The 14,929-nt window shown below is 33.2% G+C and overlaps 1 protein-coding gene across 9 annotated transcripts in view; it reads left to right on the top strand.

Moving 5' to 3' along the window:
• Window positions 1-339: 339 nt before the first annotated feature.
• LOC143071635 (long-chain-fatty-acid--CoA ligase ACSBG2-like) overlaps window positions 340-14,929 on the top strand; it is a 57,177-nt gene continuing 42,587 nt past the window's right edge. For 6 of the 9 annotated variants that reach the window (XM_076246079.1, XM_076246073.1, XM_076246080.1 and 3 more), the window contains exons 1-2: window positions 6,408-6,426; window positions 13,128-13,191. In XM_076246079.1, coding sequence (XP_076102194.1) covers window positions 6,423-6,426; window positions 13,128-13,191 — 68 coding nt within the window. In that variant the 5' untranslated portion in view covers window positions 6,408-6,422. Of the gene's footprint in view, window positions 490-6,407; window positions 6,427-10,846; window positions 10,952-13,127; window positions 13,192-14,929 lie in introns of those variants that run through there. The other 3 variants (XM_076246078.1, XM_076246077.1, XM_076246076.1) reach the window with 3 other exon arrangements.

The following is a 14,929-nucleotide window of genomic DNA, read 5'->3' as shown; positions in this document are numbered from 1 at the left end:
AAGGTGAGCACACAGGCTCTTTAGATCTTCTAGTTCTTTTATGCAATTTCATTTACAAACATTCGGTCTGTAATGTAGAGCAATACCTCAGTGTCAACCGGGACGGTGGGTTTGTATTTCCTAGGACAAGTGACCTTTCTCAGTAAGGTAACATATTATATCTATGGTATTAACTTGCAAGCATATGTTATATTCCTTTTCTTAATTGAGTTTGCAATATCTAGAGCGGGATTAGGCTAGCCCTCGCACTGTCGGTCATGGTACACAGGATCAACATACTTAATTTATATTGTTTTTTATTCGTCCGGGATCGTAGTGTCGGTTTTTACTGATATTATTATGGCGGGAAATACTTAGACAAATTCTACCACAGACCTGTCTGTATTTACATCGATTGTGTTAGATCTGCTGAATACACAAACTAGTAATTATTGTTTATTGCTCAAGAAATTCGTAAAAAGTTCCGTGGAGTCGCATTTGATCTCTGTTGTAAGTGAAATATTACAGTGTGGACTCAAAATTATATGACAAACATAGACCACATGCAGGGGTTTTATTTTTAAAGTGCCAGTCTTCGGGTTGTTGTCTCTTTGGCACAATCCCCATTTCCATCCTCAATTTTATTTGTATTATAAAATCAAGCAATTTAGGTAAAAATCAAAGATGATCAGAAAAAACCCACCGAGCTAATCATTCTAAATGTATTTAATACTAACCACAGGGCCTTGTTACAATTGCCGGGTTTACTATCCATACGAACCCCTAAAAAAACACAAGGGAGGACAAGGCCGTAGCTACCCTTGAGGCAAGTGAGGCAATTGCCTCACTAAAATTTTGACACTGATTTTTTTTATACATATATATAAATATAATAGTCCGATTTGTTGTTCTGTCTCAACCTTAATTTCTATAACTTGTCATCATTCCTTTTACACTATTCTTCCTTGATATAACTCAGCATCTCAACGGGTGATGTTTCTCGATTACATTAACCTAATAACGATAATCATCATGGATCTCTAATTAAAAACGGGCTCTTGCAGAAAAAGGAAAAGCGACACTGAAGGTAAATACGGAATAATTCTAGTAAACTAGTTTTTTTGTGAGTCTGAGTATTGCATATAACTGCATTAGTACAATCCAAAAACGATAAGTAGACTGACAAATGAAGTACTGGTCTTCGGAAGGGGGCAGACCTGTCTGCGTATTCATTTCTCCGTTTCACCAACTTTTGACAAATCAAGTACTGCATGGGCATTGCAAGGGGGCAGTCCTGTCTGCGTATTCATTTCACGAACTTTAATCTTTCTTTTCACAGATAAATAAAATATAAATAATAGGAAACCTCCATGGATTAGTTTTTATCCATGTTTCTTTAACCTTAAAAATTGAAAGAATATCCCATATTCCAATTTGATATTATTGAGGATCAAATGGTAGAACCTTTAACACAGTATTTTGACTTTACTTATTCGGGACTACAGAATTTCGTTTCTTTATATTCGGGGTTTCGGAACACCCCAACCCCTTACTCCTAAATTTATAGATTCTGGAACTAAAATACCACCAACTATTTCCAGAAATAATCGGAAATTACGGACCTACATGTAAACGTCAAAAACTCCAGTCCAATTTCCCCTGTACCCATACCATGCAGACATACTTACTCTATAGATAGAATCATATACCTGTATCTTATCTCATTCTATCCCTAGTTTGTCTACTCTTTGTCAGCATAAAAGCGAGTTTAATATTTTGAAACTGCGACTGTATGATGGTGCTTACAGGAAAGCTTAATTCCCTTTTGCAAACAAAACTGTTACTATCGATGCTGCTACCGAATTGCTGATGGAGAAGGAATTGGGAGAAGACATTATGATCATTATGTTGATGATAATGTGCTACCTTTAGAAACACAGACTGCCCTGAAACGACTGAAAACTTGGAAAAGAGCATGCATGAGTGGCGAGAGATTGTGCGGTCTTGCCATGCTCCATGTTCATCGCGATAAGGATATCAGCAGACCAAATTATGATTCTGAAACGATTAGACTGAACTGGCAATAGAAAAATTTGGCAAACTCTACTGAATCGATGTTTGTTCTATGTTCTGGCAGCAGACTCAAATCAGTGATATTTGGATGATTGTCTTACATATAAATTTTAAAAAGTTGTTAAAAATTTGGTGTTAGTAAAAGTCTTAAAATATGAAAAATTTATATAAAAAGTGTCCAAATTCAAAACATTATCAAACTCTCTAAAAATGTCTAGAATGCAGGATTTTGCACCATTCATTTCATACCCTCCAAAAAAAATTTTCGCCTCGCTTCGCTCGGCTCAATTATTTTGCCTCACTAAAATAAGATGCCTAGCTACGGCCTTGGAGGAAGCTCATTTGCGACAATGCTTCAAATTATTGCTGTAAAATTTTTCTAAGACTTTCACTTAATTTGTGACCTGAATAAATCTGTTCCCACTTGTATTATCTCTTCAATGACATATATTTATTACCTTCCTTACCTTAACCGTAATTCTCTCCGTGCCAGAAGTTGCTTAAGGCCTCCACGCTGCTTTTCCACCCTTTTCTATCTTTTGCCGCTGTTCTGGCTACGTTCCAACTTGTCCATCCTTGTTGGTTCCTTTCTCTCTCTGTTGTTCTTCTCCATGTAGTTTTTGGCCTTCCTCTAGTTCTTTTCCCTTCAGGTGCCCATTGTAGAGCTACATAGCTGTTGTTGTCTCTTTCACGCCTTAAAATATGTCCTATCCATGTCTAACGTCTCCTTCTGATTTCACAACTTTATTACCTTAAGTAACCTCTATAACTATTGTAATCCTTAAAACAAACTTGACATTTCTGAAATAGAACGAATCGAGGCCCTACATTTGAAAATGAAAGTACTAAAGCGACACCTACCGGAAATATATTTTCTGCACTCTCAGGAGTTTACCACAATATCACGTTGTGTACCTAATAATTCCCGCCAATTTTTACATTATTGAAATCTTAAATACAGTAGACTTCCGAAAAACATAACATTTATGTTAAACACCCGAGAGTGCCGAAAATATATTTCCCGGTAGGTGTCGCTTTAGTACTTTCATTTTAAAAAGTAGGGCTTCGATTCATTCTATTTCAGAAATGTCAAGTGTCTGCATCCTTGGCAGTTTGTTTGGTTTAAATTCAGCTATATTTCGTAGTATATAAAAATCTTTCCTTTAATCAAAATAAGGAAGGTGTGCACGAACAGAACAGGGGTTTCCCTAATTTTGGATGCACATTATACAAAATCTTGAGGGTGAAACCATACAAACAGAAGATTTTATGAAATAAAAGTATGTTATAAATGTGTTCATACAATGTTCTCCAATTATTGGTTTAATCTGTTGAATGAAGTGAAATCATAAGTCTTGGGGGGTGCAAACACAACGGACTGCACTGTACAAAGTCATTGTAACCTGGTAACTAGCAACAAATATATGTGATACAGGGATGGATCCAGCCATATTTAAAAGTGGGTTCCAATCCAAGGATAAAGGGGGTTGGAAAGGGGGGGGGAAGGTTCCAACTATAAGTCCCCATCGGCTATGGTGATACTCTTTTATAAATCTTATGTCAGCTTTTCTCCTTTTTAGCTCACCTGACCTGAAAGGTCAAGTGAGCTTATCTCATCACTTGGTGTCCGTAAACTTTTACAAAAATCTTCTTCTCTGAAACTACTTGGCCAAATTTAACCAAACTTAGCCACAATCATCGTTGGGATAGTAGTTTAAACAATGTGTCTGATGACTTGGCCATCCAACCAAGTAACGGCCATGGCTAAAAATAGAACACAGGGGTAAAATGTATATTTTGGCTTATATCTTTGAAACCAAAGCATTTAGAGCAAAGCTGACATGGGTAAAATTGTTGATCAGGTTAAGATCTATCTGTCCTCAAATTTTCAGATGAATTGGACAACCCATTGTTGGGTTGCTGCCCCTTAATTGGTAATTTTAAGGAAATTTTGCTGTTTTTGGTTATTATCTTCAATATTATTATAGATAAAGATAAACTGTAAACAGCAATAATATTCAGCAAAGTAAGATTTACAAATAAGTCAACATGACCAAAATGGTCAGTTGACCCCTTTAGGAGTTATTGCCCTTTATAGTCAATTTGTAACCATTTTTTGTCAATCTTAATAATCTTTTACAAAAATCTTCTCCTCTGAAACTACTGGGCCAAATTAATCCAAACCTGGCCACAATCATCTTTGGGGAATCTAGTTTAAAAAATGTGTCCCGTGACCCGGCAAACCAACCAAGATGGCCACCATGGCTAAAAATAGAACGTAGGGGGTAAAATGCAGTTTTTGGCTTGTAACTCAAAAACCAAAGCATTTAAGGCTAATTGATGGGGTTAAATTATTAATCAGGTCATGATCTATCTGCCCTGAAATTTTCAGTTTGGTCGGACAAGCTGTTGTTGGGTTGCTGCCCCTGAATTGGTAATTTTAAGGAAATTTTGCTGTTTTTGGTTATCTTGAATGTTATTATAGATAGAGATAAACTGTAAACAGCAATAATGTTCAGCAAAGTTAGATCTACAAATAAGTCAACATGACCAAAGTTGTCAGAGGACCCCTTAAGCAGTTATTACCCTTTATAGTCAATATTGAACAACTTTTTGTCATTTTTGTTACTTGTACTAAAATCTTCTTTTCTAAAACTATGGGCCAAATTTAACCAAACTTGGCCACATTCAGTATTAGGCATACCTGTCAACTGACCCGGATTCTGCGGGTGTGACCCGAGATTTTCACAATTCTGAGGGATCACCCGGATCACCCGCCGGGTCATTGAAATAACCCGGAAATTCCGAAAATGACCCGACTTCACCCGTATTTCTTAGCCTTGAGATTGATTTTCATGACATAAGTAATATTCCTTTGAAATACCGGCAAATTCGTAATTCTTCCATGAACATGCAGTTCATCTAGCTATGTAAACTGTCAAATTAAGTGACCCATTAAGTGCATGGCTTCACTTGACAGCTTTGGTGTCAAACACACTGTTGATTAACACCAATTACCTTAGCTTTAGGTCGTAAATAAATTGCCCTGTTGTTTTACAAAGATATTTCAACTAAGAGTTACTTCCCCTTATTTGTCACCATTCAAAATTATTCCTTATATTTACGTTTTATGGGTGAAAAAGATTAAATCATAATAATATAAAATTCAAATACATATTGAAAAACAACTTTTCATTATTTTTATACCTTTATACAATTTTAAAAAAAAAGTTGAAAATTATTTTTTACATTTATACTTCCTTTAACTGTATTACTATATTTTATCATAGTCTAATTTCCTTGTCAAATTGAGAGATGAATGTTCATTCATGTAATAAAGATAAAAAAAAAAAAAAAAAACCTCTTCATGGTATGTTTAAAGGCTAGACTCATTTTAAAAATACATTTGAAAATTAAATTTTAGATGATGACAAAAGTTAAGGACATAAGACTGTGATACACAAGTTATTAAAAATCTTTAAAAGTGTAATGAAATAATAATAAATAAGATTTAAAATGACTTAACCAAGTGAACATGCATTGATGTTTTGGTATATTTGATATACATTATAAGAAAATGTACCATAAATACTGAAATTCAGCTCGAAAAAGTTCGTACGCGTTATGACCTGAGATTTGATTCTTCAATGCAGGTCATGACCTGCTTTTTTATCGTCACAGGTTGACAGGTATGATTAGGGTATCTATTTAAAAAAGTGTCTAATGACCCCGCCTACCAACCAAGATGGCCGACATCAGTAAATACAGTAACAGGTGAGCGACACAAGCTCTTGAGAGCCTCTAGTTATTTCCTTTTTTAGATCGATGGATCAATTCATGTTCTAAAATATTTGGAATTTTTTTTAGTCTATTAAATTATTTACATGTAGGCTAAACATTTTACCATTTTGCCAAGTTTGTTGATTGGTAGTCATGATAGTTGTAAAATATTATTATAACATGTATTATTATATGGATGTGATACTGAGTGATACTCAGAATTGAATGTCTGTCAGAGTTTTCTAATGACTTCAACTTATTTAACCAAGTGACATAAAGGCTTCAGCATGTTCAGTAAAAGTGAAAATAAAACTTTAAAAAATAAGTGAAGAAAATGACATACTATAGTTTCTATGTACTGATTAACATACCTTTGGAATGTTTACACCTATTTAAAGTTATGGAGGTTGCACACCTTGAGATTAACTTTATCTTTTCTTAGACACTAATGTACTCACTATTTGTGTGGTATAAAACTGATCATTAGGGTAAAGTCCACATTTTCCCATCTATCAGACAGTGACTTTAATTTTGATTCTCATGCAAGTTATATTTATGTTGATGCGGGAACCAGACCATTTTTACAATATATGAGTAAGTACAGACTTTTACATGGTAAAATATGTCTTTGTTATCTCCATATTATCATCAGTCAACATTTGAATGAATTAAATAACTTTTACAGTTTGAGTTCAGAAAATTCATTAACTTTTCTACAGTGATCAATCTGAAAGGGATTAAATTTTCAAAATTTACCTAAATTTCTCATGCAAGTACCATATTTCATAGAAAGTTGCAGATTTCACAGTATTATACCCCAGCCCTTTAATGGTAAAAGCATAGATAGATTTATCCATGTTCATGATGTTGCCCTTTTCATCTTTCTGTCATTTTGAAACACAACAGATGTCTTGAAATTTCATTAAGCCAGTAGAATACAAGTAGCATTAATGGAGTTACATATTTTAAAATTTATTCCCGTCTCTTTCCTCAAAAACTACTGAATAGTTAAAACATCTTCATATTTGGTCTACAGCTTGGGAGATTAGTTGTATTAAGAGGCTTTCTGTTTGCCAATACTTTTAATGTTAAATGTATAATATATGTATTTAATAAATAGAAATTTTCACCACATTTTTCTGAGGTTTCTAATTCAGCATAATTAATTCAAATTTGATCTGTAACTTGACTGTGATGAGCTATAATGTTGTTGCATTGTTCACATTTTCAGGCATCTTCTTCCTGTTTTCTAGTACTTTGAATTACAAATGGGGTATACCTGATATACCTATAAGCTGTTCTGCTTCTGGTTTGAAGTTAACTATTTTAAATAAAACATGTACAAGTATTTGAATACTGATAAATGTAGCTTTGGTATATTCATGTTTCTACTGAGAGTTTACTAGTTATTTAATAGCATGAAATGTATTATTCTCAAAATGCCCAGTTGAATTATTTTACCTTACTAGATTTCTTCAAAAAACAAATACATGTTTATAAGAATGAATGACCAAAGGGAGACAACTCTTTCTCTCAAACTTTTATTTAAAATTCATCTAAAATGGACCATGAATCACCTGAGTCTTCTAATAATGGTGCTTCAATGTACATGATGTAAATGTTATGGTTTAATATTTTGTAAAAAGAGATATTGAGACGTCCTTTTTTTCTTTAACTTTATATAATAAAAGGTTTTGGAAGTGTGGCTTTTTTTCATAAAATTATGATTTAAGGTGGTTTATTTTTTAGGCTTACCCAACCTTTAATTTAATTTCAACATTTTACAATAATAATAAGAATTCATTATTATACCTGTCTAATTATCTATGCCAAGATCAAGATTGATGGACATTTTCAATATACAGATTTAAGAACTTGAAAAGTGGGAAAATAAAGTTGTTTTGATTTGTTGATTGAAAAGTCACTTCAACAACTATTTAAATTTAAAATAATAAATATAAGCCATTAACAACTTTAGACATCTCTAGTTGTATATTCATATATGTCAAAATTACAGCAATTAAACCTGACGTGTCATATTAAAAAATTATTTGCATCATAAGAGTGTCAATTTTCCACATATCTTAATTGCCTATTTGAAACTCATGATACTTTTCTTTCTTTGTAACATAAGATCTAGTCACTTGAAAAGATTACATATGACTGAATGAGGTACAAGGGTTTGTTATTTTTTGCTTTTTAATTAAAATTTTGGTGTACAGACCAAAAACATTATAATCTAGCTAGTTTACTTGAGTTTAGGATTAAAAAAGACATCAGGTAAAAAAAAGTATGTATTGGAAAGATTGAGTAATTGCTTTCGGAAAGAACATTCTGTTTTTAATAGTACGCAAGAGATTTGTAAATTAATATTTGCATGATTAAGACTAATTTGAGTTAGGACATTGAACATACATACCATCCTACATCTAACGCACCAGGCATAAAGCAGAGTGATCTTATGCCACAATATCTCAGTAGCATGAGTTCAAATCCCAGCCTGATTTACCTAGACACCTGTCATATGGCCTTATTTTGTGTACCCAGACACCTGTCATATGGCCTTATTTTGTGTACCCAGACATCTGTCACATTGCTTTCTTTCATTTTACTTATACACTTATCATACTGTTTTATTTTTAGACTACCGAGACACATTAGTCCTGTCACAGTGCTTTGCTTTTTGTCTGCTCTTTGGTCAGTGTTTTGTCTCTTTGACACACTCCCCATTTCCATTCTCAATTTCATTTATTCTGAAGTACCTAGACATCTGTGACATAGGTTAATTCCAGTTTACCTAGGTGTCTGTCACATTGCTTTATTGTGCTTTATCCAGAAACCTGTCAACTGTTTACCTGGACACCAGTCAAATTGCTTTCTTCTGATTAACTCAGACACCTTTCACATTGCTGTACACGTATTCTGGTTTACCAAAACACCAGTCACATTGCTATAGTCTTGTTTACCTAGACACCTGTCACATTGCTGTATTCTGGTTTACCAAGACACGTTTCACATTGCTGTATTCTGGTTTACCCAGGAATCTGTCACATTGCCTTTATTCTGGTTTACCAAGACACCTTTCACATTGCTGTATTCTGATTTACCCAGACACCTGTCACATTGCCTTTATTCTGATTTACGAGATATCAGTCACATTGCTTTATTCTGGTTTACCCAGAACCCCTCACAAATATGCTTTTCAGATGTGAGGTTTATGTTTTTTTTCCTAACCTGGAACAGTGGTGTCACAGTACAACACAAGAACTAACTATAAGTATAAAAATCAATTGAAAAAGGGTTATCTCATCAGATGGATACAAATACAAATACTACACAGAGAGGACTTGGATGGGTTTTTATATAAAACAATAAGTTTGCATATAAAACAATTAACTAGGAAGGAAAGGAGACGTAAATACTAGTACATAGGAAATGACATCAGTAATGTCAATAATCTATAGTAATTATGAGGATAGAGAAACATAATCCTTACTGAGACAGTGACCTATTAATCACAGGATAAGAAAATAAATATTTAAGGTCATTGATGTTCAACTGTGGAGTGTAAAAATTTCACTGTAAACTTTGCACCCACACACACCAACCGTGACCCCCCCCCCAAAAAAAAAAAAAAAATCAAACCCCAAAATAAAAAAATACACACTAAAAGATAATTTTAACAATTACAGACAATTTAAAACAAAGTAAAAAAGATGAAAACAATACACAGATTAACAAACAAACAAAAATAATCGCTTATAAATATATAGAAAAAAGTTATAACACCAGGAAATTTTTTTATCAAGTTAACGTAAGAACTACTTGATCAAACCAACTTTCCTGACTTCAACAATGTGTTCTATCTCATGTGTTTTATAACTTCTGAAATGCCTGAAAACAGTTTGAATATTTATTTAAATGAAAAGATCACATTAGTCTTTCTTTTGAAATATCCTTTATTTTTCATTGTCTGTATTGAAAATACTCACAGGAAGAAAGTTTTAATGATACATTTATAAAGATTAGAAATGTTTTTCAAAATTCTTATACTATAAATATGTATAAGTAGATGATTAAAATAAGGATGTATTAAAAGGGGAAGTAAATAATTTTAAAAATTTACAAAAATAGTAAATATCCTGGGTAATACACATTTGTCAGGTAAGAACCATGTTAACAGAAATTTACATAAAACAAAACTGTTTATATAAAACTCAAGAACACAGTTCCTCAGGCATCAAAGATTTGAGACATTGTGTTATTTTGTTTATTTTTTGCATTCATGCTCTAGTGGAGGATCCCAAATTTTTCATAAGTGGGGGCCCACTGACTGCCTAAAAGTGGGCCCACTGACTGCCTAAAAGTGGGCCCACTCTGATAATTGTTTAGGGATTCCCTATACATGTATAATCAACCAAAATTTTCCCAGAAAAGGGGTGGCCTGGGCCCCCTCTAAATCCACCCCTGCGCTCCTTGATAATGACATGGTAAATTGATTGATTGTTGGTTGCATTACCATGTTTTAGTCCAATGGTATTAAACATGCTGAAGGTAAATATAGAAGATAATGGGACCAGCCACAAGTTTGCTTTTCACTGTTGGTTTTAACATGAACATGATGAATGTAGTAATTGTTCCTAGACTTTAAGCAAATTAAGTCGATCAATCAATCAATTTATCAATTTGTTTTGTTTTGTATTAAAATTATTCAATAACATTTCAATTGTACTTAGTATTCATATTTTCACTTTTATCAAAATCCCAATGTTTCTAATAGGATAAAACTTTTCCTTTATTCGTATTGTCAGATTGTAATACATTTAAAATTTGTGACATTTTGTAAGCAAAAACTGTTAATTTTTACAAGACTTTCACCTACAACACTTACTTTTTTACGTACTGTGAACGGTAGGAATTTATGCAATTTGACAACAAATACGAACGATACACTTGACATGATTATTAGGATACTTGCATGGTTGGTTGGGTCTTCATAATTTTATTACTTGATATGGTAGGAGTATTAGATACCTAAAAATTGTTGTTATTCTGACACAGGTGTGGTCGTTTTCACCTGAGATTCCCTTGTACTAAGGTTTGTTTAGTAAAAACAAAGGTAAGTAAGTCATTAACTCTGTTTTACATGTGAAAGTGTGATGTTGCATTTCATTTCAGGCTAATATAATTTAATTTATTATCATGGTTATTGCACTTTCAAGTATATACTAGGTATTCATCTGATAACATACTTTAATTGATAGGTGTTCACAAGGTAGACTAGTCACCTCAGTTTACCTTTGTACAGGTAAACAATGACCAGTCTAGATGTTTTGTTATAATACCATTGTTTTGTTTTCTTGAATAATGCATAAAAGTAGTCCTTTTCTTTAAATTAAGTGCAAAAGTGTTTGTTTTCAAATGAAAAATGTAAAATTAGTAGCCCTATTTCACACTGAGTATATCCACCCCAGGGAAGGACCAGCCCTTATATCAACAGTAAGTAGATGCATAGATGTATTGATAGAAAAAGAGTTTTGAAGAAACCCTGACAAACCCAATGAACATGTAAATGAGCTGAGGGTCTTGTTTAAGTAGTAAAAATAATTAGGACCATGAATTGTAATAAATTTATACAGGTGAAAAATTTACAAAAATAGTACATGTTTTTATTTTGTTCCTCCAAGCATTTTCATAATAAATTCCTACACCATTGAACGCTAGACAGATCATATATGTACGGCATTAATTTTTATTATGCCCTCTCTCCAAGTGGGGTATTATTTTTCTGATCAGTGTGTACATCCATCCTTAGTATACCCTGTATCAAGTTACGACAGTTTGCCATTAAATTGTGGTCACATCACCTTCAAACTTAGTACTAATGTTTATTACGATATGAACTTTTTAAAATATGAGGTTTTAACCCATTTCACTATTCACTGAGCATTGAAATGTGATCGTGGGAAATTTGTACAAAATGTTTGGTTCAGGTAGTTTACCATGAACTTGAGATGAATTCTGTTGAAATGATAATTTTTTATTTGATTAAGAACCCTAATTTTCTTTTCAAATAATCTTATTTGGTTGGCTATTCCTCTCAAAATACACAGATATTTCATCATTTGGAGGCATTATTTTATATGGTTTCTTTGGTTCACCTTGTCCTTATAAGGTACATTAAGTTTTCCAGTAGCACTTTTTTATGCATAGCTGCATAGGATAAAATTAATCATATTCATATGTTGTTCATGTTGTTTGTCACAGAAAATGAATGTGAAACTGTAAAAACTACTTATTTTTCATGTACATGTATAGTTTTTTTTTCTCAATAAGCCACATTTTCTTACTTTGTTGGAGTATTTATATAATAAGAAAATCTTAGTTTACAAGACAAATTTGTGACAAATCATATTTGTCAATGCATTACTTTTGCACTCCCAAAGGTTGTGAGAATTAACTGCTCCCAAATATTATTTGGTTTAGCAGTAAACTTAGAGAAAATATTTTAAAGATAAGAGGTTGAAGTCATAAAACTTTGCTTAGTGCTCAAGTGCATAAAAATCATGCTCTAAGCATGAAATCCTGCATTTTGATTGGTTGATTTTAGAGTATGAGTACAAAAAAAATATGCCTATTTTTTCTAGACTCAAAAGTTCACAACAATTTTTCAAAATTCTTTTTCTAAATTTAACCAGGTTAAAACTTATTAACATGACATACAGGGTTCTACTCAATTGATGCTCCTTCAAAATAAGCAAACAGCTTGCTACCCAACCATACTCTTGATTTACATGAAATAGAAACATGCAATAATTCACAATTGGAAAGTGCAGCTCTCAAATCGTTTTCAGAAGAATGCAGCATTGACTTTAACATTACTTTCTTTAAAGACATAAACTTCATCCTGTTCTTCCCAGACAAGTATATTACATAATAAAGTTATTAAAATAAGCATGAATGTATAACATGTATAATACTTTTATCATGTTTATAGAAATAATTGACCTAATTTTTGACCTGATATCTTAAGATTGAGAATTATCTTTCAAATGTATTCTGTTCAAATAACATCAATTTAAATTCCTTGTAGACTATTTTGTCCTTGAATATATATGTGAGAATTATACATGTAAGTGAACTTTTTCTTAAGAATTATTTTAAATGCTGTCTATTTAAATGGTTATCCATGCTTAAACTGGCTACACAAATATAAGTTAAAGGTATTGCATTTAGAGTAAACAATTTTAGGAGATACCTTCATATCTGAATAAAGATTTCATTATATTTTTCAGGAATTAAAATGTCGGAGGTAGAGAGTGGTGGTGTACCAAAGGAGGCAGGAGATTCTTCTGACTTGTATGTACAAGATAATCATGATTTCATATAAATTATTAGTTTGTTTGGAATTTCAGAGGATGATATTTGTTAATTTTCAGTCAAATGATAAAGACTTAAATTTTCTTCTTCAGTGTACATAGTGTACAATTCTTAATTTACTTTTTTCATCAGGAATAGTAAAATGTCCTTTGAGAACTCATGGTAGTGTGCTGTCCTTGGGTGGATAAGGTTATTTGATTGATTTAAGATTGGTATCTGCTTCTTCTCTGGTGTACAGGGTATAAAGAAGTAAGTATTGGTATCTGCTTCTTCTCTGGTGTACAGGGTATAAAGAAGTAAGTATTGGTATCTGCTTCTTCTCTGGTGTACAGGGTATAAAGGAGTAAGTATTGGTATCTGCTTCTTCTCTGGTGTACAGGGTATAAAGGAGTAAGTATTGGTATCTGCTTCTTCTCTGGTGTACAGGGTATAAAGAAGTAAGTATTGGTATCTGCTTCTTCTCTGGTGTACAGGGTATAAAGAAGTAAGTATTGGTATCTGCTTCTTCTCTGGTGTACAGGGTATAAAGAAGTAAGTATTGGTATCTGCTTCTTCTCTGGTGTACAGGGTATAAAGGAGTAAGTATTGGTATCTGCTTCTTCTCTGGTGTACAGGGTATAAAGGAGTAAGTATTGGTATCTGCTTCTTCTCTGGTGTACAGGGTATAAAGAAGTAAGTATTGGTATCTGCTTCTTCTCTGGTGTACAGGGTATAAAGAAGTAAGTATTGGTATCTGCTTCTTCTCTGGTGTACAGGGTATAAAGAAGTAAGTATTGGTATCTGCTTCTTCTCTGGTGTACAGGGTATAAAGGAGTAAGTATTGGTATCTGCTTCTTCTCTGGTGTACAGGGTATAAAGAAGTAAGTATTGGTATCTGCTTCTTCTCTGGTGTACAGGGTATAAAGAAGTAAGTATTGGTATCTGCTTCTGCTCTGGTGTACAGGGTATAAAGGAGTAAGTATTGGTATCTGCTTCTTCTCTGGTGTACAGGGTATAAAGAAGTAAGTATTGGTATCTGCTTCTTCTCTGGTGTACAGGGTATAAAGGAGTAAGTATTGGTATCTGCTTCTTCTCTGGTGTACAGGGTATAAAGAAGTAAGTATTGGTATCTGCTTCTTCTCTGGTGTACAGGGTATAAAGAAGTAAGTATTGGTATCTGCTTCTTCTCTGGTGTACAGGGTATAAAGAAGTAAGTATTGGTATCTGCTTCTTCTCTGGTGTACAGGGTATAAAGGAGTAAGTATTGGTATCTGCTTCTTCTCTGGTGTACAGGGTATAAAGAAGTAAGTATTGGTATCTGCTTCTTCTCTGGTGTACAGGGTATAAAGAAGTAAGTATTGGTATCTGCTTCTGCTCTGGTGTACAGGGTATAAAGGAGTAAGTATTGGTATCTGCTTCTTCTCTGGTGTACAGGGTATAAAGAAGTAAGTATTGGTATCTGCTTCTTCTCTGGTGTACAGGGTATAAAGGAGTAAGTATTGGTATCTGCTTCTTCTCTGGTGTACAGGGTATAAAGGAGTAAGAACAAATACTTCTTAAAAGAGTCTGAACAATGTGTTGGAGAAGGATGCCTTCTGGAAGACTGTTAGAAACAAGCTAGCTCCCTGTGTAAGTGTAGTACTATTGTCATTGCAGGTGTGTTTATTTGGCTCCCCAGTTCATTGACCATGATGATAACGGTGTTGTCTCTTACAAATGATCTTCAACAGAAAATTTA

The sequence above is a fragment of the Mytilus galloprovincialis genome, chromosome 4, assembly GCF_965363235.1.
Source record: "Mytilus galloprovincialis chromosome 4, xbMytGall1.hap1.1, whole genome shotgun sequence".
NCBI lineage: Eukaryota > Metazoa > Mollusca > Bivalvia > Mytilida > Mytilidae > Mytilus > Mytilus galloprovincialis.
Note: the sequence above shows the minus strand (reverse complement) of the source record. Positions and strands in the feature narration are given on the sequence as shown.